A 27,727-nucleotide genomic window follows, 5' to 3' on the forward strand; every position below is an offset into this window, starting at 1 on the left:
ATTTTTGAGGTAATGGGCTACAGAGATGAGTGGGGGAAGGTTGTACTGCTTAGTGCCATTGTTTGAAATTGGCTGCAGATTTGACCCAACAATAGTGTACTGGGCTCTGGTGTACGGGACAAGCTTTGCGTGCACTAGGCCAGGAGACGTCCTTTGTAATACACCAGCTTAGGTGCTGTGGGAAAACAGTTCAGACTCTGTATTTCTGTTATCCCAGTTCGTTGCTCTCAGCTGATTTAAAAAATGATGTGCTTATTCAGGCCATGCATCCGCTGCATTCTTGCATTGTTTCCAATCACTGCATCTCTTCTAAATGTGCCGAACGACTGTAAACTATGCTAGGGAGAGACTCAACAGGCATCATTCACAATTTACTTTAACAACTGCCTGATATAACTCTAGTGTACTTTTTTTTTTTTCCTAACATGGAAGTGAAATTGAGATCTTAGCAACTTAAGTGTCATTAAATTAAGACACTTCCCCAATATAAGAATTGCTTTTCACACAAGGGGGGAAGTGCTGCTGCTTTATGGATACAGCTTTCTGTAAGCATAAAACTTAAGATATGTTACCAAAACGTAACCAGGCAAATGCATATCTGCCTAATACTAGCATCAGACACTACCGTCACTATTTCAGATGCAGATGTCTTTCATATAAGGCCACATTTCCTCCCTGCCCTGAACTGCAATGACACCAGGGAAGCACAGTAAACACTTTCTGTACCTAGAACACGTGGAAGGTCCGTGTTCAAAATGTAGCACAGTTACAGTCAGAAGCAGAGCAGCATTCAGCCCACCACTGCAAAAACAGTTTCCCGGCAGTTTCACTCTAGATGGGCTAAAAACCATTTGCTGCCCATACACATTAAAGAATCCAGAGTCTTTGATTACCCTGCATTAAAAACTGGCCTGCACTAAACCCTCTTGCTTGCTGTCATTCAGGAGTTCTTCAAGACTTCCTCCTACATTCAGTACCTGGAGTAGTTGGAGTGTTACCCAGCCTGAGCATTGTTTTTTCCTCTTAGCACTACTCCTGAGAAGAGGCTCTACACCGACCAGATGTAGTTGCTGGGGGTAAGGTGCCAACAGCAGCTCACAGCCCCCTGCACTAAGCTACATGTGCAGAAGTTGCCTACAGCCTTGTCGTAACTAGATGCTCCTCACCAGCAGCACGGTGCTCCGGCGCAGACTCTCCTAGCACACAGCGAAATTCACAGAAAGACCTCAGCACCTCCCTCGCAAGGAGCCGTGGATGCGCTCACCCTCTCCCACCTGCCTAGGTGCCTTCGTGGAGTGTGTGGCGCGGAGGCAGGGTGTGCACTGACACAGGACTGTACGCAACAGTTACACTGCGTGGGGCTTTAGTGTCATGGTTTTTGTGAGTACAATCTCAGTCAGACCCAAGGGTCCCACAAGCTCAATTGCAAAGCAGATCTAAATCCCACCTCCTGACAGTTCAGCTGTGCTGGGCTTTTGCTGGCAAGTTAAGCCCCTGCAACTGTAGGCTACCCAAACATCAACCAACACGAGTGGAGCAGCCTGCACATATAGAATTCATCTGCTCTGACTAAATAGTGTTTAGACTAGTCAGAGAAAACATTTTGAGTTGGTGTCATCTCTAAGTCAGTTGAAATAGTTCATGTCAGCTAGTTGAGGATGTCTTTCAATCTGAAGTTAGGCAGAAAAGTGGAGTGTGACTTAATTAAAAACCTGTCTGTGGGAAAGAGACCTAATTCCTTTACAGCAGCTGTGTGCTATTCTAGGGGGAAGTCCCTGGTAAGAAGGAAAAAATTCAAGTGTTAGAATTCCTCCTTGTAAGCAGTTTGTTTTCTATTAATACTACAGAACTCATGGCAAAATGCAAGGCACGCTCACCTCATACATAGGTTTCTTTATGCTTTAGGCACTATAAGCAGCAAGGGAAATGTACACTCACTATCCCTCTCAAGGCTACTCCAGTTCATCAATTTGTATCGGGTGGATTTCCAAGTGGTTACTCTGCAAAACGCAGATGCCAGCTGAACTTGACAGGACACAGCAGTGCTATGACCTGCCATAGAGAGCGGCCAGCTGTCGTATCCCTCTTGAAAAAATTCTTACAGAAATAAAAAGCAAAACAACCAATAGTGTTAACAAACAGGGTAAAAGAGTCTTTGCCACTAGATATTGTACACTGCAAACAAACTTCTAATAATGGCACAGGTCCTTTTTTTGGTTTAAAGAAGCTTGTGTTACTGTAGTTAATGCATGAACAAGACCATAGACTTGTTATTCAGCACAAAACAAGTCATCTAGAAGCTTCGATGCCCCAGGGTATCAGCGACCATTACTACAAAGCTTGGATTCTGTTTTCAGCAAACAGTCACCAAGTAAACAGCGAGGGATCCCTTTTGAAGAGTACATCTGAAACACAACCACTGAGGTGTGCAAGGCAAATAAAAGTGATGAGCTGCCGGATTTTTTTACAGAAGCTTCTTGTTACTAGACTGTTGAGATCTACTGCGGTAAACCGAACACCTCAAGGTTTTAGTCACAGGTGCTGCAGGGCTTCTTGTCCTTGTTCGGTGTAGAAGTCATCTTTATTTGAATGTGACCATTCTCCAAAAGTATCCTGGAAGTGGACATTTTTCTGTGATGCCTGTATACGTTTCTTATCACGAGAGAAGAAACTAAACCTTCCGGGAAGGGAGGAGTAAGGGAGGGGAGGGAAAAGAAAGAACACTGTTTACCATCTTGAAAACACTTCAAACACCCGACACGATACACAGCACAACAAAACACAGAGCAAAAAAATCTGTTTGCATCTGCAAAAATCAAGGCAGTGAAGCCTGATGGGAGTGCATGTCAAAATGTTATTAGAGATGAAGCCATTGCAATCTCAAGCGGTTTGGCTATGGAAGCTTCAAGTAAGCTCTAAATGCTGTTGACTCTACAAGGTGCAGGTATCATTTTAGATGTATATTCCCCCTTCCCCAGCCCCGAGATAAAGAAGCGACACAATACAGGTTAGTTTCTTGGCGTAAGTAAAGTGGTATCTTTGGCATTAAATCTATAATTTACCATAAAGCAGAAACAGAGAATGTTTTTAAGGGTGTCAGCAAGGAAATTCTAAAGACAAGAAAATAAGCCTCCACATTTTTTCCAAGTGTACAGACTTTGAGAGATAGACTTGATTCCTGCAAAAATAAATGAATAAATGCACATATGTGCACAAGAGTTTGCAGGATGAAGGCTCTGAACAAAGGCACGCAAGTGTGCACATCATTTCCTGTCACACAGCTTGGGTGCTCTAAGATAATGACGTACATGAACCAACAGCCATTTAATACAACAACAAATTGCCAGCTGACAACAGAGCTAAAAAAATACAGTTGGAAAAATCCTTAGTATCATTTTATTTGTATAGGATGAAGTTACTTGATTAGGCAAATTCAGTGTTTGTCATGAGTTCAGTACAAGAGGTGTTAGTGCAGTGTTTAGGTCTGCTGAGAAATGCAAAAGTTGTGGTTCCAGCTACCAAAAGTTTGAATTGGCTGCATACCCTTTTGGTTTTAATGGTGCACTTTAGGAGGTAAATATTGTTTTGCTTGCACAGTATCAAGCATAATGCAGTTCTGATCCAGGACGGGAATTGCTAAATGCTGCTACAGTAAGACACTATGCAAATATAAACTCAACTTTGACAGGTGATGAAATATTTGTCAGGGCATAAACCTGACCCTATGTCCACGCCCCACCGTCCTCGGCATTCTTCCTCCACCCACACGCCCTTAAGTCTCCCCTCAGTACCATGATCCCAACCGTCCAAGCCGCCTTGTGCAGACCAGGGAGTTCTGCCTTCGATGTCTCTAGTCACATAGGAGGCTGTATTTGAGTGTCAGATGAGGTTTAAGGCAGCTTTCCTGAAAAAATATCCTATCATATGTGCAGGTAAGCATGATGATAATTATTAAGAATATCAAGAATATTAAGAATAATTATTTCTTAACTAGAAAGTGATATAAAAAGCTACACAAGTGCAATGCCAGATAACTAACGTTGCTAGCAGGACCTGAACTTTTGCATTTCCTGGCTTCAAATGTACGGCCGTAATAGTGAAATAAGTCTTTTATACTTAATTAGCCTCATACTTTTCTACCACCTTCATCACAGGAGCTCACAAATTCACACACATATGCTATGTCTTTTCAGGGACAGATCCAATTCCAGCTGATAAAAGAAGTGTCTAGCCACTGAAGCTTTTCGCTGAGCATGTTTGGTCCTGCATGGTCAGGCTTAGTATCTTGAAGTCCACACAAAGCACTGCTGTATTTATGCAGTAAGTTTCAAATGTCAAAGTTCAGTAATTTTTCACTTTATCATGAAATTAAGTAAGAGAAAAATATGTTCATAAAATCTCTACACAGAGCAGAAGGGTTAAGCTTTTTTAATTCCTTCTGAAACAATTAAAATTGTTATTATGCCTAGAAAACTCTCATGGAGGATGTTTGGAAAAAGCATGTCTGTGTGGAGAGGAAGGGAATTTAAATACGGTGTTGCTGCTGTAAATACAAAGATCACTAAAGCAGCAGTTCTAATGCAAAGAGACTTTGCATTAACAATTATCAGTACACCTTCCAGGGACAGCCAAGAATAGGATGATAGAATGGATTATCCAGAGTGTATACTCTATTCCAAGATACATAATTAGAGACAAAATATACAGCGCATAGATAGAAAGACATGGAAGCAACAGCCTATAATTAACACTGAAAATGTAGATATCAGGCATTACATTCTGTAAATCTAACTGATTTGTAACATGTCATTAGAATGACATGGGTCTTAAAAAGCATTGGTGTGAATTGTGAATAGGCACACTTAGTAAGCAAAATTAACAGAGTTAAAATTGCATATTGCAACAATTTTCTAAGGAGTAGTGATTGGTTTAGCATGGTACCATTAAGGTAAAAGGTGATAAAATGTCAATACTTGAGGATGAGCATGGAGGACTACAATGAGCTGTGTACTGACTGGTCATTCTGATTGGCACTTTGTTCTTCTGTGATCCCACAGGCAGCCGATGAGAATGCAACCAGCAGTGCATGTTAACACAGCATCATGCAAAAGGAAACCACAGTACCAAACATTTTAAAAAAAAATTCCTACAAGGGACACAAGTCTTCTTATTGGCTGCAATGTGGGATCGTCTGGAATCAATCCAGCTGCTACCATGGGCATTATGGCTGTAAAGATCCTGGTCAGGAAAGTACAGACACAGAAGAGGTAAGACTGGAGCAAGGGAAAGAAAAAGCATTCCATTAAAAAGAAAAGAAGCAAACATGATACACGGGGTTACTTTGAATTACCACACAGGACATGTTACAGGGAGAGGTGGATCTGCATCACCCAAGACAGCTCTCCTCAGTGAAAAACTCTTATTTAGAAAAAACAGTCATTGTAACAGTTTAAATTGCTTTTGAATTTCTAAAAGATACCACTTTTCTGTTGTGAGGCAGCCTGCAATCTGGGTTGGATTTCATCAAGGTATTACCACCTCTAGCAATGCAGAGCAGAGTGCACATTTTTCTTCCCAAGAGACAAACAGGCACATACATAATGAAATGAAGGATGAAGGTGTATGTTAAGGAATACAAAACAGGACTCTGCTGTGAATACTGGATATTTGCACGTAAAACAGGGTTAGACAGGACCAGCATCACAGTTAAAAATTTTACAAATGTTATAGTTGATAGTTTCAAGTTAAAAACCAGTATCGCCGGTGAAATCTTGAAATAACTTCCTATGCAAGCTACTTGGTTAAAGGGCCTATGTATCTGTTCCAAAAGAACCTGCATTGCTTCACATGCAGAAAGATGCCAAGTGCAGGCAGCTAAATACTTAATTGAAACCTTGCAACTACTCTAGCAGAAACACTTTCTAGCTGGCTAGCAGCAAGACTGTTTCTTTTTAAGAGTTCAGCACTTTTGCTACGCATTATACAACTCATGCAACTTAGAGGTTGAAAGAGCACGCTGGCTTGGTGCTCTATGCCCAGCCAGCCCCACACAAACCTGCCAACACACCTTCATCCATACCTGGAATACCCTCTGTTTTTCTAAGGATTCTCCTCAGAGGTTCTCCCTTGTGCCAAATATTTTTTTGAACTGTGGACTAATGTCAATTAAAGATTAAGTTGAAATCATGAGAGACATTTCACTTGTGACCAAATGCAGCTCTCCCCAACACAGTCACTCTAACTGGTATTCTTAGATTAAAAATGAAAACAAACAAGCAAACATTGTTGTATCATTAGCAGTAGCTAGGACTTCTGTTTTTACACATTGTGGTATGGTCCATGAGCTGCAGAAATGAGACAGACACATCAGCTTTTGTAGACTGCAAGAATAGGAAAACTTATGGCTGTTTCAGGCATTACATCAGTGACAAACAAGCACGTATCCTTAAAAAGAAAACAAAAGGGCGTTTTCTGCTCAAAACAGAGGGAGCATTTTTAATCCTTGTACTCTTCTTCCTCAGTAAAGCCTCCTGGTTACATTATTTCATCAAAACTCTGACATGTGATGTGGTAGAGATAAACGTAGAAATCAATCAGTCTGAGATCAGAACTCAGAGTTTGCCCCACAAACGTGCAAACCCTGGGAGTGAAAAAATGTTGATTTCTGTAACTTCTGCTTTCCTTTCTTTATGGGGATGCAACACAGAATCACCCGAGCACATCTTAGATGGTACAGGCTACATATATATATGTCTCATTCCCCGAGATACTGCATGGTCAAGAAAAAAAGGGCACATTACGCAGGCAAGCATAAAACTTCTCTTGAGAGGATAGCAACAGTGTCTCTTATTTTTGTACTTCGGCTTTTTGTTTAATCAGGAGGAAAAGTCTGAAACAAAGGGAAAAGCAACCCTACTTTCATTTGTAAAGGCACTCTGCACACAGATATCAGCATTACAAGTTTTCAGCACATCATTAGGTATGCAGAGTTTATGTGCCAGTGTGTTACCCAGGTAGCCATATAGCGAGGTGCTGACAGCATCCTGCCTGGGAGAGGGAGAAGGGAGCTCTGGAGACAGCTCGCAGCAGGCAGGGACTGCAGGTGGGGCAGGAAGGGTGCTATAACAGGGCAGAACAGCTGCTACAGTTGGGTTCTTTGTTTTTCCCAGCAGTGAAATTTCCTGTCTTTTTAAAGCCCATCTACAAGTAGACTGTTGACAACACACACAGAGAGTAGGGGGGAAAGAAAATAAACCCACTCTAGACAAATCCTATCCAGACAGGCTGCAATAATAAGACAAACCTGAAAACTATTACCATCCTTCAGATTACTTAAGTAGACAGTTTTATCTCCCTTTATTTAGTATGACGGCTAAATGAAGAGAGAGCAGAAAGAAACCTGGGGACAGAGCATGAAAGCTAAAGAAAGTAATTTCATCTTGACAGCAGGTTCAATACATGCTTCCACTGTCTGGCAGAAGAGGACTCTTGCCTTTTCTGAAAGGGTCCAAACCAACATGATCTTATGCTTTATTCTGTGTGGTTTTAGTTATATGAATTTAACACAGATTCTGAGAAACAGAAAGATTGGATAGATGTCTGAAAATGTGCACTGATTGAATAGTCTGGGGCTCAACAGGTTTTCCCTAAAAAATTAACTGAGAGGAAGAAAGCACTGAGATAACTGGTTGAAAACGCTTATGTGCCTCCTGCCATGGGTCCCTGCGTTGCTTACACATGTATGCAGAAGGCAGAGTCAAAGCTAATACCTCGTCAGCATGTATTCTGTCTTACATCTATTTACATTTTTATGCTGCCTTTCCTTCATAAATCAAGCATGGAAACTGCAATCAACACAAACTGCGTAAGCTGAAACCAGCCATCCCCCACAACGGGATAAGCATTAAAAAGTACTAAAATAAAAGAGAAGCTTTACAGTGGAGATCTTGTGAGACAAAGTATTATTATTATCATCACAGTTGCAGAATGAAAACTTAAGTCCAAATTCAAAGTGTATTTTCTAGTCACGTGAGAGGAAGGGTTCTCTCAGCAAACAAAGCATCACAGAGAGAAGCTGGAGTCTACTGAAAATAATCAGAAGTGCCCTCCTGACTTTATGGTGTTCTGGATCAGTCCAGATCTTCCAAAGGAACTTACTCTCACAGGGCTGCTGCTATTATTAAACAAGGACTGAAGGCTATGGACACGGGGAGAGGATGGAAGAGCTTTTTATGTGGAAACAAATGACTGTTCCAAAATCATTTATGCAGTTAAAAAAAAGTTAAGCTTCCAGTATCACAAACATCCAAAGACTCACTATAAGTTTACAAGACTTAATTTGAAATAAATATACAAGGAGGGAGTTTCAACAGACAAATGGATTGGCTAACGCTGTGATTTTATAAGTGATATACTAGTAAATGCACACCTCTGACAGTAAGCTTAGGTTTCAGACAGCAACATTAAATACTTCACCAGAAGAATGTGGGGTTCTTTATAGCCAAGAAAGCTGGCATCCTCTCCAGCAGCAAATTTCTTCAGCAAACAAAAGGTTTTTGTGCTGTACACATAGTGCAAGTCAGGCTCTAAAGGCTTAGGTCAACAGGGAAACAGGCACAGTGAGGTCATGGGGAAACCTTGCTCTCCACACCCAACTGCTACAGGTCTGCAGCTGGCGCTACTTGTGAACAACACTCCTTACATGTCTTCCGAGCATGACCTGAGGGCCTGGGGTTTCTGACACTCCACCACCTTAGGATCTGTGTGTTAAGGAACTGGGACTTGCGGTTGAACAGGAGCATTGTTCCTAGAATCCTTGCACACTGAGATCCGGCACTGACTTCAGTTTTGAGCACACAGGACAGGCTGAGTGGTGCTCTGTGTAAGACCACCATTAGTAGCACCTCCCTTTGAAGTATGACTACGTGGCCCAGACAAGAAAATTCTCTACGAAGATCAGGTGTCTGTGTTTAAGAGCTCATCAGCTCATACCAGTTATAATAAAACATTGCAACACATGCTCTTTTGGTTAGCCTGAATAGTGTACTTAAGAAGGAAACATCAGAACTGGAGTGGGCTTCTTGGGCACACCATTCTGGCCCCTAAACACAAGCACATGGAGTACTGTTGGACTCCCTACCACTCTCTGCGTGTAGGGAGCAGAATGTACCACAGGAAATAATCTGGGACTGAAAGTTGTCCCAGATCTAGGCAGTTTTGGCCAAATCCAACTGCTGTTTCATGATACCTGTCAAGTGTTCCTTCAACATCTCTCCCATATACATTAGGGATGTAGTTATCGTAATTTAAAAATTCTTTAAAATTGTCCTACCCTTAAGAAACATTTAGTATTTGCAGACTATATCCAGTATCCTTAGAAAATACGCTACTTACAGTCGTTTGATTCCAGATTCAGGCTGAGTTGAGGGTTTTGACTGAATTATGGGCGTAGGTTGAGGGGATCTAGTTTCTTCTTCTGTTTCCTCACTTGTAAGAAAGAAAAGATAATTAGTGTGCTCCTCCGGAGCCATGGAAATGCTTTCAGTTGTAAAATTCAATCTGAGGTAGTACTGTTGATGAAGAAATGCAAAAAGATCTGTTCCAAGCTCACTGAAATCAATGGGAGATTTTTCTGTCAACCAAGGAACAGCACCTAGAACTGGGTCTCCTTTCAATATTTTCTTCCCATTGTGACAAGGAGAGGGAAAAAAGGAATGCATTGAATAAAAGCTCTAGAATTTTCATTTTAGACCCACTCTTATCCTTATTTTTTGAAGTTCAAAAGTATTAAATGTTTGTAATCTTTCTAAGATTCAAGGGGAACCTGGGAGTTAGGGAAGGACATAGTTTCTCCCAATTTTGAGGAACCAGATTCAAACTAAAGCTGTATGCTTGCAATCTCTACTTTAAGCCTTTGCAGAAATAAAAACTTGTTGGACACTATTTAAGAGCACATTCATTGTTTCTAGACCTGCCCTATGGCTCCTCTGTGTATAGCATGCAACAGGAGAGGAGATCTAACCTACCTTTTGTAATATAAAAGCTCCTCCTGAAGTAAAAACACTTTAGATTTCAATTCATTCCTCTCATGAAGGACATCCCGGAGCTCCTGCAAGGTGAATCTTGGACGATTTGGATCTTTTAAGTCCATTGCCATCTTTTCTGACTCTGAGAGGCAGTCATCATTGTTTGGTTCTGTCTAGGAAGTGAAACGTGGGCTTTAAATTCACTGTGTGAGTGCATATCTGAGGAGTTTAAAGTATTTATCAGTCTAGGTCCCAACCTCTTCCTTTCAGCACTATTAAATCCTCTTTCAAGAGAAACACAGCAAATTTTAAGAGGAAAAAAATGTAGAAGGAATTTGTTTTTCATGTTAAAGACTGTCAGAAAGAACAGCTCAGTGATCTGATCACTTTGTTCTTTCCTGGGCACAGGCAGACTGATGACACACACACGACTGGTGAGACCATGGCAGGCCTCTGAAAGATGATCCGAGCTCTATTTTACCTCTCTTCACCTGGTGTTCAGAGGACGCTTGCAAATGAGGAAAACCTAACTGTTGTGACCTACAATCAAAGCCCTGTGCTGCCAGGAATCTCTCATAGAGTTACATGTTTGGGAAAACAAACAAACACCAATTGTTTCTAGCAGGCCTGAACGCAGGGTCCAACCTGAGCCACCTAATAGGTGGTAAGTCTTCTTGTGGAGAAATTCCTGCAGAATCCAGACTGCCAGAAAGTCCACTGAAAATGTATAGTCCAATTTTTGATAAACAAGTCAGTTTAAGGAATTCATACTTTTAACAAATGGGGTAAATCAAACATCAGCCTTTTACATAAACACTTTAAAAACTGCATAGCAAAGATCATGACAGTTCCTCCCAGCTCCTCCTACTAAGAGAAGGCTCCTTTGGATGTAAACATAGCAAGTGGAAGTTTAAGTTTATATCCCCTTAATGCCTTTATTTAAAAAGCAGGATTGGTGTTAGCACCAGGATCTAGCTACAAAGTGGAAGAAAACTGCAGATGAATGCTAGATGAGGCCTTTATACATGTGTACCCTTGTCTCTTCTTTTCCTCCGAGAAGAGTTCACTGGAAGCTTGGAGAAATTTTATCTCCCAACACCCAGTTTCTGTGGCTCCCAGCAAGCCAGAACTTGCACTCTAGGCACATGGATGGATTCGCAGGCCTGTGGGGCCGCTTCCTGTCACCCAGATAGACTCTAGCACTTGCACAGAACTACTTGCCCCTAACTGCTTGTGAAAATGTGGTCTGTATAAACACAGCACACAGAAGACCATCGTTCACATCCTCTACTGTTGTTCCACTCAGTGGCTGCACAGAGCTGAGGACCAGTTAATGAGAAATCACAAGTTTCTGGGAAAGGTACTCAGAATCAAGATGCTGAAAAGCAGCTACAAGCCTTTACAGGCCTGTAGGATTTCCAACAATACAAATAAATGCAGGGCACTCTGTTCCAGCAAAGTACATTTGAAATGTAGCAAAGTACATTTGAAATGTGATGCTTTTTGCAAGGACTGACTAAAGGCCAGTACATGAAATCAGAGATGCTAGCAGCCTGGTCAGCCACTCATCCTCCTAGTAGGATGCAGAGATCAGTCTCAGAGCTCCTGTGTTGCAGTGACACCTCACTGGGATACAAGCTGGAAATTTGAGGAGCTAAGTACTGAAATTCTTAAATAGAGCCCATTTTTTGTAAGCCTGATCCTACCCTCTTTTGAGCTCATGTGTTTATGAAACAGTTTTGCTATTTAGTGATATATGATTTCAGGTTAAACTTGGCTGGGCTAAGGTTGATGCAATATCAGTTTCTACAGCAGGGATTGCAGCCTTTGTCCTGCAAAGACAAAGCAGCAGAGCAATGCTCACTTGTCCATTTGTTTGATTCACCCCATTCATCCAAATGCATTTCTTTACAGAGAATACAATAAATAAAGATTGATGCAACCTAACAAGAGGTTCAAAGGAAATTACCCAAACGCTTTTCCTCTTCTTCACCCCTCTAGATTAGGGTTTGAGCTGATGTCTCTTCTTTTGGTTGTATATTTGCCACACACTTTTGCCCAAATAAGCTGGTTTTCCTAGATTTAGCTCTAATCAGCAAAGACTGAGCAGCCTGTAGCCAATGCAAATGTACTTGACTGAAGCCAACAAGCAATGTCCATTCCAGAGCATGCAGCTATTCTAGCTTTCTGCTTCCCACTGCAATCCCTGTCTAACCATCAACCTGGCAGAGAGAGCGGGGAACGGCTCTAATTAGAAGAGGCACCATTGCCATGAACTGATAAGTTAGAGAGAGGTAAAGAATGCATCCTTTCTCTCCAGAGACTGAAGACACTTTCACTCCTGCTGGCTCTAGGCCTAGGCTCCACAGCCCCATTTACAACGCTGGGTGTCCTGGCTGAAGTAACAGCAGTGAAATCATCCTTTTCATTATTAATACAATGCTTGCCCAAATCAGCCGTGACATGTTAACACAACACTGGCTGTCACATTCCAGGGGGGACCAGGGTACCCCATCAGCCTTTGCCTCTGCTTCTTGATGTATACTCCCACCTACTACAAGTGAATTGGATGTTTCACTCCCTGCTGCGGTCTATCAGGCATTTACAACGCTGCTTGGTACTGGAGCTCTTACCAACGCACCCAGCCAAACGCATCTATATGACAGTGCTCCTCTAAGTTCTTTCATATCATGATACCCCTTATCCTATTTTGTACTCTTCATTCAGAGCAGCATTAGGAAAGGGAAATACAGCACATTTGCTTTAGTAAGACAGAAGTAGTGTCACACGCACAAAGAAAAATTATAGGAACCATAAAGAGGACTAAGGGATACAACAGATCAGAGATGCATCTTTTTCTCAGGAAGCTCTCCTTAAGTTTGCATCTGCGCTGATCTCAACACCAAGTCAATTTGCAGATTGTCACTTTGCTTGTTCCTGCAAGTACTTGAGTATGTAAGCAGTAACATTTGCTTTTCATTTGCTAGTAACACTTCACTGCACAAATTCTAATAGGAAGTGAAAGCAGAAATGAAGCCAAAGTTGGTTCCCCTAAAAGGTGCCTTCAACTATTTGTATGTTGATTTGGTAGCAAAAGACCAGCTTAGTCCTGACAGATCAAAAGTGCCGTCAGCACTGCGAGGACCAAGTGTGCCGAGCTCTGCATTGCCTCTAGGACCTCTTCTGACACAATTTCTTTTCTACTTCACATGCCACCACTATCATAGTGCACTGCACCTTTGCAACCCATTAGGGCTTACATATTTGCATATTCAGCAAGGCTTAAGCTACTTGTCAGCTGTTTATCTTTTGGGAAACCCAGGCTGTTTAAGGGATGTCCTGGTTTCAGCTGGGATAGAGTTAATTTTCTTTCTAGTATCTGGTATAGTGTTATGTTTTGCATTTAGTATGAGAAGAATGTTGATAACACACTGATGTTTTCAGTTGTTGCTAAGCAGTGTTTATAGCAAGTCAAGGATTTTTCAGCTTCTTATGCCCAGCCAGCAAGAAGGCTGGAGGGGCACAAGAAGTTGGGAGGGGACACAGCCAGGGCAGCTGGCCCAAACTGGCCAAAGGGGTATTCCATACCATGTGATGTCATGTCCAGTATATAAACTGGGGGGAGCTGGCCTGGGGGGGTATTGCTGCTCAGGAACTAACTGGGCATCAGTTGGCGAGTGGTAAGCAATTGCATTGTGCATCACTTGTTTTGTGTATTCCAATTCTTTTATTATTATTATTATTATTGTCATTTTACTACTGTTATTATCATTATTAGTTTCTTCCTTTCTGTCCTGTTAAACTGTTCTTATATCGACCCATGAGTTTTACTTTTTTTCCCCCTGATTCTCTCCCACATCCCACTGCGGGGGGAGAGAAGTGAGTGAGCGGTGCTTAGTTGCTGACTGGGGTTAAATCAGGACAGGGATCAGTTTGTTCTCCTTTGGGGGAAGGGATTGATGTGTACAAACAAAACGAAGCCAAACATACTAATACAGCACTACCAAAACACTATCTGCCTCCAATACAAACTAACAGCCGATACTTCAGAGATTTTGGATTGCTTCATGATGGTTTTAATAGAACACTCTCTTTTGAAGCAATGATTTGTTCTGATATCTGGCAGATTCTGCAGCCTAGTGCATGACCCAAAGGTTACACTCCCTAGGATGTACGATGGGTAGCCAAGTCTAAGGCAAGAGCTGTTCTCTAATGCAGACATCCCACTGCTAACTTGTGCTGCCACTCTGCCTTCTGTGAGACCAGTTCCCTCCTTTAGGAAGAAGGGGTCTGTTCCACTGGGTCATCATCCACCCCAATGGGACCTTTCCTGTCACAGTGCAATGAGTGATGTTGCTCTCTGTATGTCACACCTGAGCACAACATGCTGTCCCTCAAGTCCCACCATTGCCTCTGACGTGTATCAATCACATTTACCAAAGAGGTACTTGGTATGAAGTCTAAAGCTTTTTAAAAGGCTGTTTAAAAGGTGATTTAAAGTGCGTCTTACCTTTACTTCCTCCCCATCTTGGCTGTCCTCACCCTGCAGTTTTTCTCTCAGTTTCCCCAGCTCTGCTCGCAAGTTGCCCATCTCCTGCTCCTTGGTTTGCAGATATGCTTCTAACTCCACCTTCTGCTCAATCAGCGCCTTCCCCTGAGCCTCAACAACGGTGATCCGGTGTCGCAGGTCATGGTTAATTTTCATTAACCTGTTCTGTTGCTGCTGAAGCTGCAAAACATTGATCCGATAGGTCAGCATCCATTCAGCCATCAGCCATGACGGCCAAGTCCCAAACATTATGTTAAAGAAAATTCTTCCCCCTCCTCACCCCCAGATTAGTTTTTTTAATATCTAATTATCTACTACAGTTGCAGTCACCAAAGTTTAATTGGTTTCTACAGTAAAGAGGCTTTTTTCCCCTAGCACAGTGAATTCTTCAGCTAAAACCAAATCCATCGCTTCTGATATTATGTTTCAAAAAAGCAAAGTTCAAGGATAGGGTGGCTTATGGGATTCCGAATCAAATCTTAACCCAGAGTTGAAGAAAGACAAGACAGAGGAATCCTTAGTATTCAATTTATAAGTACTTTGCTTTGAGCTCTTAAGCTCTCTCATAAGGCAGGATGTGACCTGCTGGGCATCGTATGGACAGCACCATTTTGAAAGGCCACAGCACCTGCCAGAGGCACTTGGGTAGAGCAGAGATCATCTAGGTATGGCCCTCAGTAGCACCAGAAAAGTCCCATGACCTAAGGAGATGAGGCAGCAGGAGAATGGGAAGTGAAATATGGGTAAGGAGGTCATTCCTCCTGACACAGAAAGAACCAAGACGTCATGTGATTCCCAAAGTCACAGTGGAGTCTGTGATTCATCTGAGACTAAACCCGGATCTCTTGTGCTGTGGTCCCCAGGGCCACCCATCCTCTCAGTGAGCTTCTGTTCACTGCTGGCAAAAGTAAGTGATCTGGGCTGGGCTGGGCTCAGGTCCCTTCCTCCTACCCCCTTGCAAAGAGGTAATCCACATTGCATCCCTGCTGTGAGAGTGCATGTGTGGAGGCCCTGCTGCCAATTGCTCACCTACAGCAGGGATCTCTGGGTGGAGTGAGGCATGGGGGGTTGCTGAGGAAGTTTGCACTGCCAAAGCAGAGAGAGATTCAAGAAGCCAGAGAAAGCTACCATGAAAGGGGAGAGGTATTAGGTCTTTAAGGAAACAAACACAACAACCTGTCCTTCACCCATCTTCCTCTCTTGTTACACTGTTTTCCAGTCACATTCCGAGTGTGTCTGGTCCTTCTGAATGCAGCAGAGGGTGTCTGTCTGCACTGAAGACTGCCTAATCATTTTGGACACTCCAAAGTTATGCAGAACACTTCAGTTACTGGACTAATAATCTGGCATTGCTTACAAATTCTACATTAACTTAAAACTTGAAACCAGGCTATGGAAGTATAGGTGAGAAAGAAGAGAAATAGGAAGACTAAGAGCCACTTACAGCCTCTACATCCTCATTTTTAAGTCCGAGTTCCCGGTCCTTTGCTCTGATTTCATCCCTCTGTTTATCTACCACTTCCTTCAGCTTCTTCATGACTTGCCGCTCTCTCTCTGACATTCCTGGTTAAAAAAAGAACACAGAAAACAAAGTAAGGACAATCAGGAGCTGCTAAGACTGAGAACAATAAGAGTGAGAAATATTCAGGTAAAGACTCTGGAAGTTGCCTGCTGGTAGAATTACAGAGAAGCTATTAGAAGATGCTTTAAAGGTTACCTCAAGAGTAACAGGGAAAATAGATGACACAATCCACTCCATAAAGCCACTGCACAAACTTCTTAAAAAAGGAACTGACAGTCCTCAGAAACATCTATAACAGTGGAGTGACAGTGCTACATCTTGCTGCCTCAGTAGTTTTACATTAGTGTTCACACTACGCACCAGGAAGCTTTATTACCTGTGTGATAATCTGTAGAATCAGCTGGCCAAGACCCTGTGAAAATTGTAAAAAAGATGGTCTGGATCCTCAGCAAGATCTAAACAAAATGTCGCTATTGTGGATTGCATCTAGATCCAAACCAGCTGAGGTGCACTGGACTAGAATGATTTTATGTTGAAACGCAATTTTGTGTTGGGTGAAAGGGAGATGAAGCAGGACCTCCAGAGGGTACGCCCACCCTGAATCCAGAACAGAAATTTAGTCTGAATTATGGTCACATATTTTCTCCTCATGTTTTGCAACTCTTTCCCCATCCTATTGTTCGATAATTCTTATTTAGAATAACTGTACTGCACAGAAAAATACTACATGGCATTTCACTTGTGAAAGATGTTTGGAACATTGCCAAGAATCCAACATTGATCCTGTTTGAAAATGAATAAAGGATTAGATTAACTTGAAATCTGACCAGCGAATCATTAGGAAATGTCATAAATCATAAAATGGGAAGTATTCTTCCATTATTTACCACTACAGAGATAATCAAGAACTCCTGGCACTACAGTGACGGGCTCTTCAGAGCAAACACAGACTAGACGATTTAACTTGATGAGATGATGGATGTACGACACTAACTTTTCATGATAACATGCAGAGACATGCAGTTTGATGGTCCTCAACTATCGCATAAAATCACATTGCACAACAACCCATAGGACAGCTTGAAGATGAAAGCCTGTGACCGGGGCAGTGTGTGGCTGCTCTGGCCAAAGTCTAGTCCAAGCAGGAGCTCAAATCCAGGGTCTACTGCTGTCTTGTTCTAATACCTTTGGCAAAGTACTTAGTTACTTGGGTCCTCAGCTTCCTCCATTCACGAGCTGCAAGTGGCGATAATTCAGTCACCCCTGCAGGGTGGCTAGAAAGCCACTTCCTTTTTAATATATTAAAGCAGTTCCCACATCCCACATCAGAAATATGCTGCATACTCATCAAATGTATCCAGCTGTCAAGTCTCTATTTTCTAACAACAGCTCAGACTTTCTGGTTATGTTCTTCCCTCATCAGAGAAATCCAAAGTTGCTCCCATAAGAGAATGTAGGCTGCATGCCTTTAGGACTCCAGCTTACAGATCATCTACAGTTTGAACTGATGGATAATACAGTAGAGCAAGACAAATGAGAGAGAGACAGAGAGAGATAAAGGGAGTAACTCTTGGTGGATGTGCACTCCCGCAGCAGCTGTGGGTTCCCATGCCGGCATAAAAAGCATACTACTGCAAACAGGGGGAACAGCAGCTCCGATCCCTCATTGGTAAAGGACGTAGAGTCTCCCAGAGCTATGGTACAGCAGAGAACAAGTAACCGTTCTGCTGGGAAAAGGACTGGTGATCATGGCTGGCCAGGAATTTGGTTCAGAGGATGTGCTCCTGTCAAACCCCAGAAAAGAGCTGAGAGTGACATGGTGTTCACATTCTAGTATTACGTGCTCCTCTTTTTTAATTCTGTGGTAAGTTTGCCTGCTCTATTGCTGGACCCTGGTCCTTATCACCTCTGCTCTAGGTTCTAGTTCTTTGCAGAATAATTTTAATTCTTCACAGTGATAACAGCTCATACCCACCAGGGAGGACAAGCAGACACTGACACATACTGCTACTTAACTATTCTAGAAGATCCACACTTTCCTATCACAACACAGGTCTGATACACCACTGTATGCACAATCTCACTACAGGTTCCCGGATCCACACTCTGCAGCCAGTCTCAGGGCTGGGGCCTAAAACATCAGCTGTTTTTAAAAACAAAAAAATCCAAAACTTTGCCTTGAAGTACAGAGGGATTGCAGTGAAACTTTAGACTGGTAGTTTCATCCCAGTACGAGCTAGGAATAGTGAGTGCAGCTATATTCATTAGTACTTGTGAGATGCTTTGAGATCTCTAGATAGCAGGTTCTATTTAAAGAATACGTACCATTTCAGTGCTGACTGCTTTTCCTCCCACTGTGCTTATTTTTCTCCCTAACATTTGGTGAACCTGAAAGACTTCAGCTGTGTGCACAGATCACTACATTATCATTTTTATTTCAAGAGGAGGGGAAAGGAAAGGTGGGAAGTGTTTATGAAACAGTCACATCTTCTTCCATTTCCTCAGGCACTGGGGAAGAGGAGAGGGAAATCACTAAGTGCCCTAAATGTAAAGTAATTATCTCTAAATGATTCAAACTCTAATAACTGCAAGATCTTAAATGGCACACCCAGCCAGCTTCCCTAGGTACATCCTATGAGCAGCTTCCTGTGGATTGCTGTGATCATAGCATTGTTCAAGTAAGAGAGAGGAAAGCAGCTGGGGAGACAAAAAAAAAAAAAAAAAAAAAAAAGAAAGGAAAAAAAACCCAGAACATCCTCTATGTTTTTGTTTAGGGACCTGTGTACTGTTGTGTTTATAGAACATCTATCACAACAGGCCAAAGTGCCAGTCAGGGCCTGTGGCACTATACCACTACCAAAATACTTAGAATAGAAGTTTGCCTCCACTTTTGAAAGGGAATTGTAGGTTCCTCAGCAGCCTAGCACAAGAGGTTCACACAACTGTTGATGTCCTGCTGCTTGTCTATGTTACCACAGCCAGTCTGAGACAGCAGCTCCCCTTGCTGCAGTGAAACAGCAGCCTGCTTGTCCTGTTTGACACACGTTGGGTCAAGTTTGCTTGTGGCATTTTGCTAGGATATTCCAATCAGTCAGCATCATCAAGTAGTGCTCAGTTTGAGCCTGGGAGGAGTAGCATTAATGGATGTTGCAGACTCATCTTTAACCCCTGTGTATTCTCTATTCTGCCACATGTCCTTTCACATGAACCCTGCTCTGCTCAGACTCTCAGCAGGTGCCCTCTGTACAGAACTCTCCTGTTCAGATAGGATTGCCCCTGCCTCTGTCATAAAAACCTTCATTATGCTAAAGTGAGGCTCTGTGAACTCTGATGCAACTTATTAATTGGCAAGGATTGAATCTCAAAGTGTTGCACACTCAAATCACTGGCCTCTGTTGCCTGTGCTAAAAATAACCCCTTTAACTGTCTGATGAGTAAGCAGCAAGCTGTTAATCCCACGGGCTAGTCACTAAGGGGAGACATGATCACAATACTAAATCATGTTGAGATATCATGGCTGGAGTCTGGTCAAAGTTAGTCCAGCTAACAAAGCGTTTAGCTTGAAAACCTGCCTCTGTACACTTTACATGTATCAGATCAAATGATGAAGACTGAAAAAAAAAGCATCATGACTGCTTTTTGGCGCTAGCCAAACAAGTAATTTGAGACAAATCTATGCCATTCGCTAATGAAAAAATTTCCTAAAAGGAAAACAGTTGGGTTTGATATAATAGGTCCCAGTAATAAGATGGGGTTGCTATAAATGAATGTGATTTGACTTAAACCGATTGCTTTGGCCGAAGAATATCAGTGATCCCAAAATCTGATCTTTGGAATGCGTTTATGGGTTTTGTTTGTGTTATTATACTTCGACAGACACAGTAAAAATAACATGAAAAGCATTCCTGGCATTTGCTTGGCTAGCTGAATGTGAAGAGTATGGCTATATTTAAATACAAGCACATGAGCTGCAGTGAGCTAGATACCCACTGGAAGAAAAAAAAAAAAAAAAAAAGAAAGAAGAGAAAACAAAGGGGAAGCTGGTTCTTTATAACAAGATGTCATAGTCTTCTTCATGGTCCGTGACTCATCACTGCCATTCTGAAATTTCACATGGAGTTTGTAAGGCTGATGTTGAGCTACTTCTTTGCCATTAATTGACTCCTAAATTGAAAGTGGTGATTTGTTTTAAAAAAAAAAGTGATCTTGAGAGGTTTAACAATTTTTACTTTTTGAAGATTTCATCATACTCCTCTCCAGGGCAAGTGAGCAGTACTCAGCCTCTGGCAGAAAGCAAGTGCAACTTCTGCAGTGTTGGACAGAGTTTCATCCACCTACAGCAAGTCTCCATTTAATCCCAACCTCCAGTGTCTGGAAAAGGATATCCCTTTGTTCCTAATGCTTTGCGGGAGAGCTGCAATGGCTCAGCTGTGTGGTCTGGTTTTCAGATTGGCCAGTGACTTTGCATGCTACACACAGGATGCTAGCCTTTTGAGGGAGCCATAACTTTACTGATAATCAGAACCTACTGTGAAAGTGGAGCTGTGGCTTGAAGCAGTGGATCAGAGTCCTGTCCATAGACAAATAGTTCAGAGATCCACCCACTTCCAGACTGACTCACCATCACAGGCAGGTTTTGCTGCTGGAGTGACGCTGTTAGTCTGCTCCATCTCTCAGCTCAAGGCTGCCTCATCCCCAAAGTTGCACAGTCTTTTTTTTTTTTCCAACTCCTCAGCTTAAAGCCCAGCAAGTATCATGAAATGGACTTGGTATCTAGCAGCCTCAAATGACGTGCTATGAACTGTGGAGCAAATAGACATCTGTTCATCTGCCTGTGCTCTTGGGAAAGAGCTATTTGCTGAGCCACAGGCGAGAGCTGAGGATGGCAATTGTTTCAGTTGCTGTACTGAAATCTACCTGTACTTCTAAGTCGGAATCTCATGTCTTGAACTTCATTCTGCCTCAAGAAAGAAGTTGCCCACAAATTGGTTGTTTCAACTCTGTAGGATCCATCCACTCCCTGGATTATAAATCTCTTCACTTATTCTAAATTGGCTGTAAGTCCCAAACAAGTGAGGGAACCCTAAAGGCAGGTAAACCAAGTAAAACCAGTCTCTCCTATTCTAGGAGAATATCATGATGTTCTCCTAGAACATCTCCATATGGTGGACTGATATAATTCAGACAAAGAAAGCTTGATTTACTGCTTTACAAACTGCTGCAGTTATCCTGAATAGATCAACAGTTGCACTTATTTTTGTGCACAATGGTGTGAAATAAACATTGCTATTCTGTTTATATTAGAAAACATGAGCAGGGCTTAAGAATGTTTTTTTGCAAAATGTGAACTAAAAAGAAAAAAAAAAAGTGACAGACCAAAAAATGAAGCTAGACTTTACTTTCAGAGATGCTTCTCAGCCAAACAAAAAGTTGTTCAGGCTTTTTTCCCTCCTACCCCCACCTCTTATCATGTCTTCAGTGTCATCATGTATTCAGAGATTTTTCTGTTCAGGTAAAAAACCCAAACAAACAAAAAACCAACCCAAATCCCCATAACCCAGACCTGCATTAACCTTTAGGAAAAAAGCCAGAATATCCAGTCAAAATTTTTTGATAAGTATTGCTTTTTATAACAAAAGCAAGTACTGAATTTGAAGTATCAAACTTGCCTTCATGCTTCTGAAATTCCTCTTCTGTGAAATTAATGTCTTTGTGAGACAAGTTTGTCATCAGTTGTTTATTCTCCTCCTGCAGCTGTGCAATTTGGGTAAGAAGGTCCTGTGCTTCCCCTCTCCAGACATCCTCCACCAGTTCTAATTCCTAAAGGGTAGACCGGGACAACACATTTATATTTTTAAACACGTTAAGAGTCTTTGACTGGACTATTTACAGATCAGACTAGTAACAATCCCACTATGATTCTTATAGAAAACAATTAAATGAGACTACTTTGAATTTCTTAGGAGACATCTACTTTTCTAATGCCAGCATCAAGAAACCAACTACTGAAGTCTCCTCTTGCTACGTGCTGAATGTAAATACATGAGGAGACAATTCCTGATGCAAACATTTTTGACGTGGAAGTTACCCAAAGGATGGCTCCTTATGCCCCATTTTGCTGTGAGGACCAGATTAAGGGGACTGTTGTGTTAGACAAGATAACCAAACATGAGCAAGAATTACCTCCTGCATCCCAGGAAGCAGCCGCAAAGGCTGTTATAAGTGCCCCAGAAACATCACACAGCATGGGTGAGGGGAGTCAGTGTTAGGCATGCTCATTTTGAAAGACTAGCATCTCTAGTCTAAATTTCTGTTATGAAACACAAGTGTAAAATAATGAGCGCATGATACTGTGCAGCAAACCCAAAACCCCTAGTCCACATGGTAAACACAAGAAAAAACTGTGCTGCTTCTAATATAAATTGTTCTATATGGAATGTCTTGAGTGGCATCTATGTTAGCGGCAGCGAGACCAGTCAAAACAACAACTCCCATTTGTCAGGGCACTGTGTGTCAACAGCAGCTGTCACCAATCCCTGTAAAGGTCAAATTAGGACAAAAAGTATAAAGTCCTCAAGGAAAAACAGTTGTATTTAGAGCTTTACTTGTTCCAAAAGCCTTTGCCATAAATCATACTTCTGCAGTGGGGGGCATTCTCTGCTCCATTTTCATGTATGTGCTTCAAACAAAAAAAGCTGCATGCAAATCACTGGTGCCAGGCTGAGTCACTTGCTGACTTTTACATTCATCCAGTATGCCCCTTTCCTACCTAACAACAAAACACATTCAGACAACAACCCCGCCAAGCACAGCTCTAGGCTAAAATAAGCTCTGCTGAGAGATTAAAGGATAGCTTTCTGCTTTGAATGTATGCTCTGATAATGGGAAATCGTGTTGCTATTGACTGTCCAAATGCCATTTCATTTCAGCATTTATTACTGCATTGCTGTCATTTTATAACGCTTACTGAAAGTTTTGCAGAAAACACTATATGACAAATGGATACGCAGACTTAAGAAGTAAAGAAAATTTCATTAATTGCCTCTGTTTTACTTGAAACTGTTTATCTTGAGAGAAAAGCAAATCTGTAATGAAACTTTATATTGCCCAATACCTAGAATATTCACAGTGATGCTGCATATTACGACTCTGTAGCTAAAATAATGCGCTGACCTAGTTTAGATAATAAAACAGCACATTCATCAGTTATAAGCACACTGATAAAAACAAAATAGAACACACACAAACCCCCAAACTATCTAAACTTATATCATTTATGTGTGGCCACACTGTAAACACACAACTATATTAAGGTTTGCCTGGGCAAACTTTCTTATTTATTGCTATTGAAGAGCCCAATGAATTGGAGCAGAAATTAACTTCTGAACCCTCATTAGTAGAAGTATCAGACAAAGGAGGCAGATCTATGGGCCAGTAGGCACCAGCCAGCTCAGGAAACTCCAGGCAGTACTAAGCCAGGTTTCTGCAAAACAGATTAACGTCTAAAGATTTTAAGTACTAAAATCTCATAAACTGATGCTTGCAAGGACCACTAAAAGCTTGTCTGGATTGAGTTTTGGAGGCTTTTGGGTCACAACTATTTCTCAGTCTCTGGCTTTTTCTGCTTACCAGTACCTGTCCTGTGAAAGAGTTAGTCTTCAAACCCTCACACTGGAACACAGATGATGTGACACTACTGTTCCATAGGGACTCGGTGCACTGGGAATCAACTTGATTAAAAAAATATGTATGTATCATGTATGTTATTTTCCCTGTTAAAATACATTTCCACCAAAGTTTTGTCTGGACTGTCTGAACACTCCATGAGCCATTTCATGATTATTACAGAAGCTGGCAGAGTAGAGATGGTTAACTGGCAGGGGATCAGTTGACATCTGGCAAGTACAGTGTTATGCAGTTGACATGTTTAGGAAACTTTTAAAGACATATATGAACTTCAGAAGCATCCACACAGATCATCAACTTGTACAATGATGCTGGGTGTTGCTACTGGGCCCAGTTCAGTATCCACTTCACCACACAGCATTTTGTAAATATCCAAGATAAAGAATTACTGTTGACTGGCAATACAGTGGTCTCTGTGAAATCAATGGGGAGAGCTGCCATGAGTCACTTCTTTGCAGAGGTGACATGCCCTCAAAAAACCTTTTGGCAGCTAGGGCTCAGGAAGAGCTAATTTGATTCTAGCAGAGGGCCCAGACACAGTATGGGACCAGCACAACAGACCACCCACTTGCCTCCAAGTCAGATCTGTTAGAAGGGCAAAGGCACAGGTTTGGTACACGTACTTTTATCTATTCTCTAGACCTTCTTCATACTCTGGAGACTTACTAGGGCTTTATACATTAAAGATCTTCTACCATCCTTTTCAGAGACACTGCCCTGAGACTTCTGCTGCAAAATGTTGCAGGACTTATCCTGGATTTTTCATATGCTAAGCAGAAATCCCCTAGCTGACTCATTTTAAAACATAAAACTTGAATTTATTGAAATTAAAGCCAACACTTGAAGTTTGAGGTCTCTCTTCCAGAAATTCCCTGTCTCCTTTTTATTCTGAATCTGCGTGTGCAAGCAGGAACGGCATGAAGCAGCAGTGATGATTTAGCACAGTCACCAGAAGAACTGTTTCTTTAAATCAGTTATCTGGATGGTTTAAAGAGTAGATCTGCCACTTCCACTGCAGTAAGCGGAGCAGCTCATGCTGTCCTGCCACATGAGGGTAAAAGGATATGGGAGATGATCTCTACCTTGGGCTTTCATGGGAGTGGGGTCAGGGAACACTATGATCACCTCAGATCAAGCCAAGGGACAACATCTTACCATCAGAGGATGGAGCAGGAAGCTGGGAGAGTGCTCTTCCCTACTCTTCAGCTCTAACACTGCCCTGAAATCACTTGGTCCTCCATCTCTCTCCTATGACTTGCCTACCCGACGAGTGTGCCAGGAAAACTAGACTGCTAAATCATTCACGGTTCTGGAGAGAAAAGTGTATTATTGTCAGTAACCTTTCCTGGCCTAGCAGGAAGCAGCTCTATCCTCTCATCAGGAGAGGGGATAGAACGGGAGTCCTAATCGGGTAGACACAAGGGGAAGGAAACGCAATGACCAGGGAAGGGGTGGAGAAAGGGAAGGAGGAAGGAAACTTCCAGGAGGGAAAGAAAAAAAAAAAACAAAACCAACACAACACACCCAAACCCACAGCGACGCTACGGCAGCATCCGCGCAGAGCCCGTGAGCCTGCCCCGGCCGTACCCACACACGTGCCCCGCCCGCTCCCCACCGGCTCCGCGGCATCCCGGCCCGCACCCCAGCCTCCCTCTTTGTTTTCCCCAGCGGCTGCGCGGGGCGGGGGGGGGGAGGAACGGCGGCGGCGGAGGGGCCGGGGCCCAGCTCTCCCCCGGGCCGGCTGCGGCAGGCGGGAGCAGCCCTGCCCCGCCGCGTCCCCCCCGGCCCCCGCCCGCACCTTCTGATGCTTCCGCTCCTTCTCGATGCGGTCCATCCTCTCCAGACGCAGGCGGTCGAGCTCCAGGCGCAGCTCCTCCATCTCGGGGTTGATGTGGTTGCGGCTCACCAGCACCTCCAGGATCTCCAGCACCCGCACCACCTTGGGCATGAGGCGGGCGATGGCCTCGCAGCCGTGCTGATCGATCACCCGCTCAAACTCCTGCCCCACGGCCGAGGCGATATCGTAGACGTCCATGACCGTCAGCTCCGCCGCGTTCTTCTCCAGGGCGGGCGGCGCCCCGCCGCCGCCGCCGTCCATGGCTCGCCCGGCCCCGCGGCGCCCTCATAGGCGGCGGCGGGGCGCTCTCCTCGCGGGGCGGCCCCGCCGGCAGCCGACCCCTCCTCACCCGGCGTCCCCCTCACACGGGCCGCAACTCCCGCGAACTCGGGCTGAGCTCGGCGGGGCAGGGGTGGGGGTGTGTGTGGGGGGTGTTTAAACTTGGCCGGGCGGCGTGAGGGGAGCGACGGCGGCGGCGGCGGCGAGAGGGCGGGCGCGGCCTGCCCGCCACCACCGCCCCGCCGCTCGGGGCCAATGGCAGGCGCCGGGCGGGCCGGGGGAGGCTCCGCGCATGCCCGCGGCCGCCGCTCCTCGCCTCGCCTCGCCTCGCCTCACCCCAGCGGGCTGCGGGAGGTGCGGCTCCGGTCTCGCCGCTTCCCGGGCCGATTCCCGCCGGGCGGAGTCGGGGTGAAAGCCGGTGCTGTGCGGGGCTTTCCGTGCGCTTTCCCTGCGCTGGGGGAGCGGAGCATCACCAAAGGCGGGTGCTGGAAGCTCGGGGCTTGTGCCGAGTCGCTTCAGCAGGCGGGATTACTGGTGCTTGTCAACGTCTTCTGCCCAAAGGCTTCGTCGTCCGGAGGTGATCACCGCGTGTTTGAAGGGTCAGAAGTCACACCCACGCGTGTTGAGGATTGGGGATCCCACGTAGACAATACCCAGCACCGAAGTGGGTTTGCAGCAGTGGCGGGGCCGCAGCCGCATGTCTGTGGTGTGACGGTGCCCAAGAGCGAGTGCAGCACCTGCGTTCAGAGTGGACTCGCGTGGGGTACCGGGACAGACGGGGGAAAGAGGATCCCCCTGCTCCAAAAGAGGACGAAGGCTAACAGATGGCTGCAGGCAAACGTCGCGGGGTGAACAAGTCATTTTGCAGGACGGCGAGGGTCTCGCACCCAGCGGCTCGCACATCGTCAGGGTTTTCAGGCCCTCACTCCACAGGAGCAAAGACAGTCGTTATGCCTGTACACATGTTCAGAGTATCAGTGGAGATTTTATACATCCGAGTGGTTTGCTGGCACGGATCCACTTACAGAGGATTTTAAACTAAACCAAAATGTCTTTTTCTGGTTAAGTTTTTCAGTATTTTTGCCCTCAGGCGTGACTATGCACTTGTAAATGTTCTTACTCTCACGGTGTTTAGTAAGAGGTGCTCCAGATGAGTCTTTACAGATAAATTAAATGTGCCCTGAAATAATTTTAGGTCCAACTCCCGCCACTTCCTGTATGCAGTGTAGGAATAATGCATTATTTTTTGGAAAAGGTACTATGAATAATATCAAACACTGGAACTAGTCATGAGAAATAAAACTGGAGTTGCAAAAGCCAGGCCTGGAGTGACTGATACGTGCTGCGTGTTGTGAATGAATGCTGCACTAATTCTCTATTTTTGGCAAATGCAGAAGGCCAATGCAAGAGAATGGGAGGTATGAATGATGTGAAATGCAACACTGTGACAGGCAAACTTTTTCATGCAATACTGTCACTATCTCCTTCTGTCACAAGTTACAAAATTTCAATCTTCCTCATGTGCTGCCAGTAGGCACTCATCTTCATTGAGCTGGGCAGCCAGAAGGATAACAAAACAGCCTCCAAACGTCTGAGTTTGACGTTCAGTTGTCTAACTTACAATAATAATCAATGATATCCTGTGAAAATATATCTACATATCATTCATGAAATTTATTGCCAAAATTGAACACCGCAGGATATTGCACAAAGTTCCAGAGGGAGCATGAGGGTGAATAATGGAGTAGTCATCCTTTCCTGGCAAAGACCGCTCACGAAAGCACGAGGAGGGGTAGCAGTATGAGCAGAACATTTGGAGAACACTCGGC

At 43.6% G+C, this 27,727-nt stretch overlaps 1 protein-coding gene across 7 annotated transcripts; it reads right to left on the minus strand.

Annotated features, from left to right (window-relative positions):
- Positions 1-381: 381 nt before the first annotated feature.
- Positions 382-26,030, minus strand: RILPL1 (Rab interacting lysosomal protein like 1). Of its 7 annotated transcripts, none has more exons than XM_052798140.1 (8): positions 25,581-26,030; positions 21,766-21,916; positions 16,019-16,137; positions 14,536-14,754; positions 10,026-10,198; positions 9,394-9,486; positions 5,151-5,238; positions 2,502-2,677 (listed from the first exon to the last, which is right to left on the minus strand). In XM_052798140.1, the coding sequence occupies exons 1-8, from the start codon at positions 25,878-25,880 to the stop codon at positions 2,672-2,674; spliced, it is 1,149 nt and encodes a 382-aa protein (XP_052654100.1). In that variant the 5' UTR covers positions 25,881-26,030; the 3' UTR covers positions 2,502-2,671. The 7 variants fall into 7 exon arrangements, with proteins under 7 accessions (XP_052654099.1, XP_052654100.1, XP_052654102.1 ...); XM_052798142.1 differs by lacking the exon at positions 5,151-5,238 and adding an exon at positions 6,080-6,155 and having other exon boundaries at positions 2,539-2,677; XM_052798143.1 differs by lacking the exon at positions 5,151-5,238 and adding an exon at positions 6,068-6,155 and having other exon boundaries at positions 2,551-2,677.
- Positions 26,031-27,727: the final 1,697 nt, after the last annotated feature.

The sequence above is a fragment of the Harpia harpyja genome, chromosome 9 (genome assembly GCF_026419915.1).
Source record: "Harpia harpyja isolate bHarHar1 chromosome 9, bHarHar1 primary haplotype, whole genome shotgun sequence".
NCBI classification, from domain to species: Eukaryota; Metazoa; Chordata; class Aves; order Accipitriformes; family Accipitridae; genus Harpia; species Harpia harpyja.

What these genes read in the sequence shown, in the direction of transcription:
- RILPL1 (XM_052798145.1), bottom strand. Translation starts at nt 25,880, where the DNA reads ATGGACGGCGGCGGCGGCGGGGCGCCGCCCGCCCTGGAGAAGAACGCG. An exon ending in AAGATGGGGAGGAAGTAAAG is followed by an intron (nt 10,199 to 14,535) that starts GTAAGACGCACT and finishes TTCACTTCCTAG; the next exon opens with ACAGAACCAAACAATGATGA. An exon ending in TAAGAAGACTTGTGTCCCTT is followed by an intron (nt 3,179 to 5,150) that starts GTAGGAATTTTT and finishes TTATTTTTGCAG; the next exon opens with GAATCAAGTCTATCTCTCAA.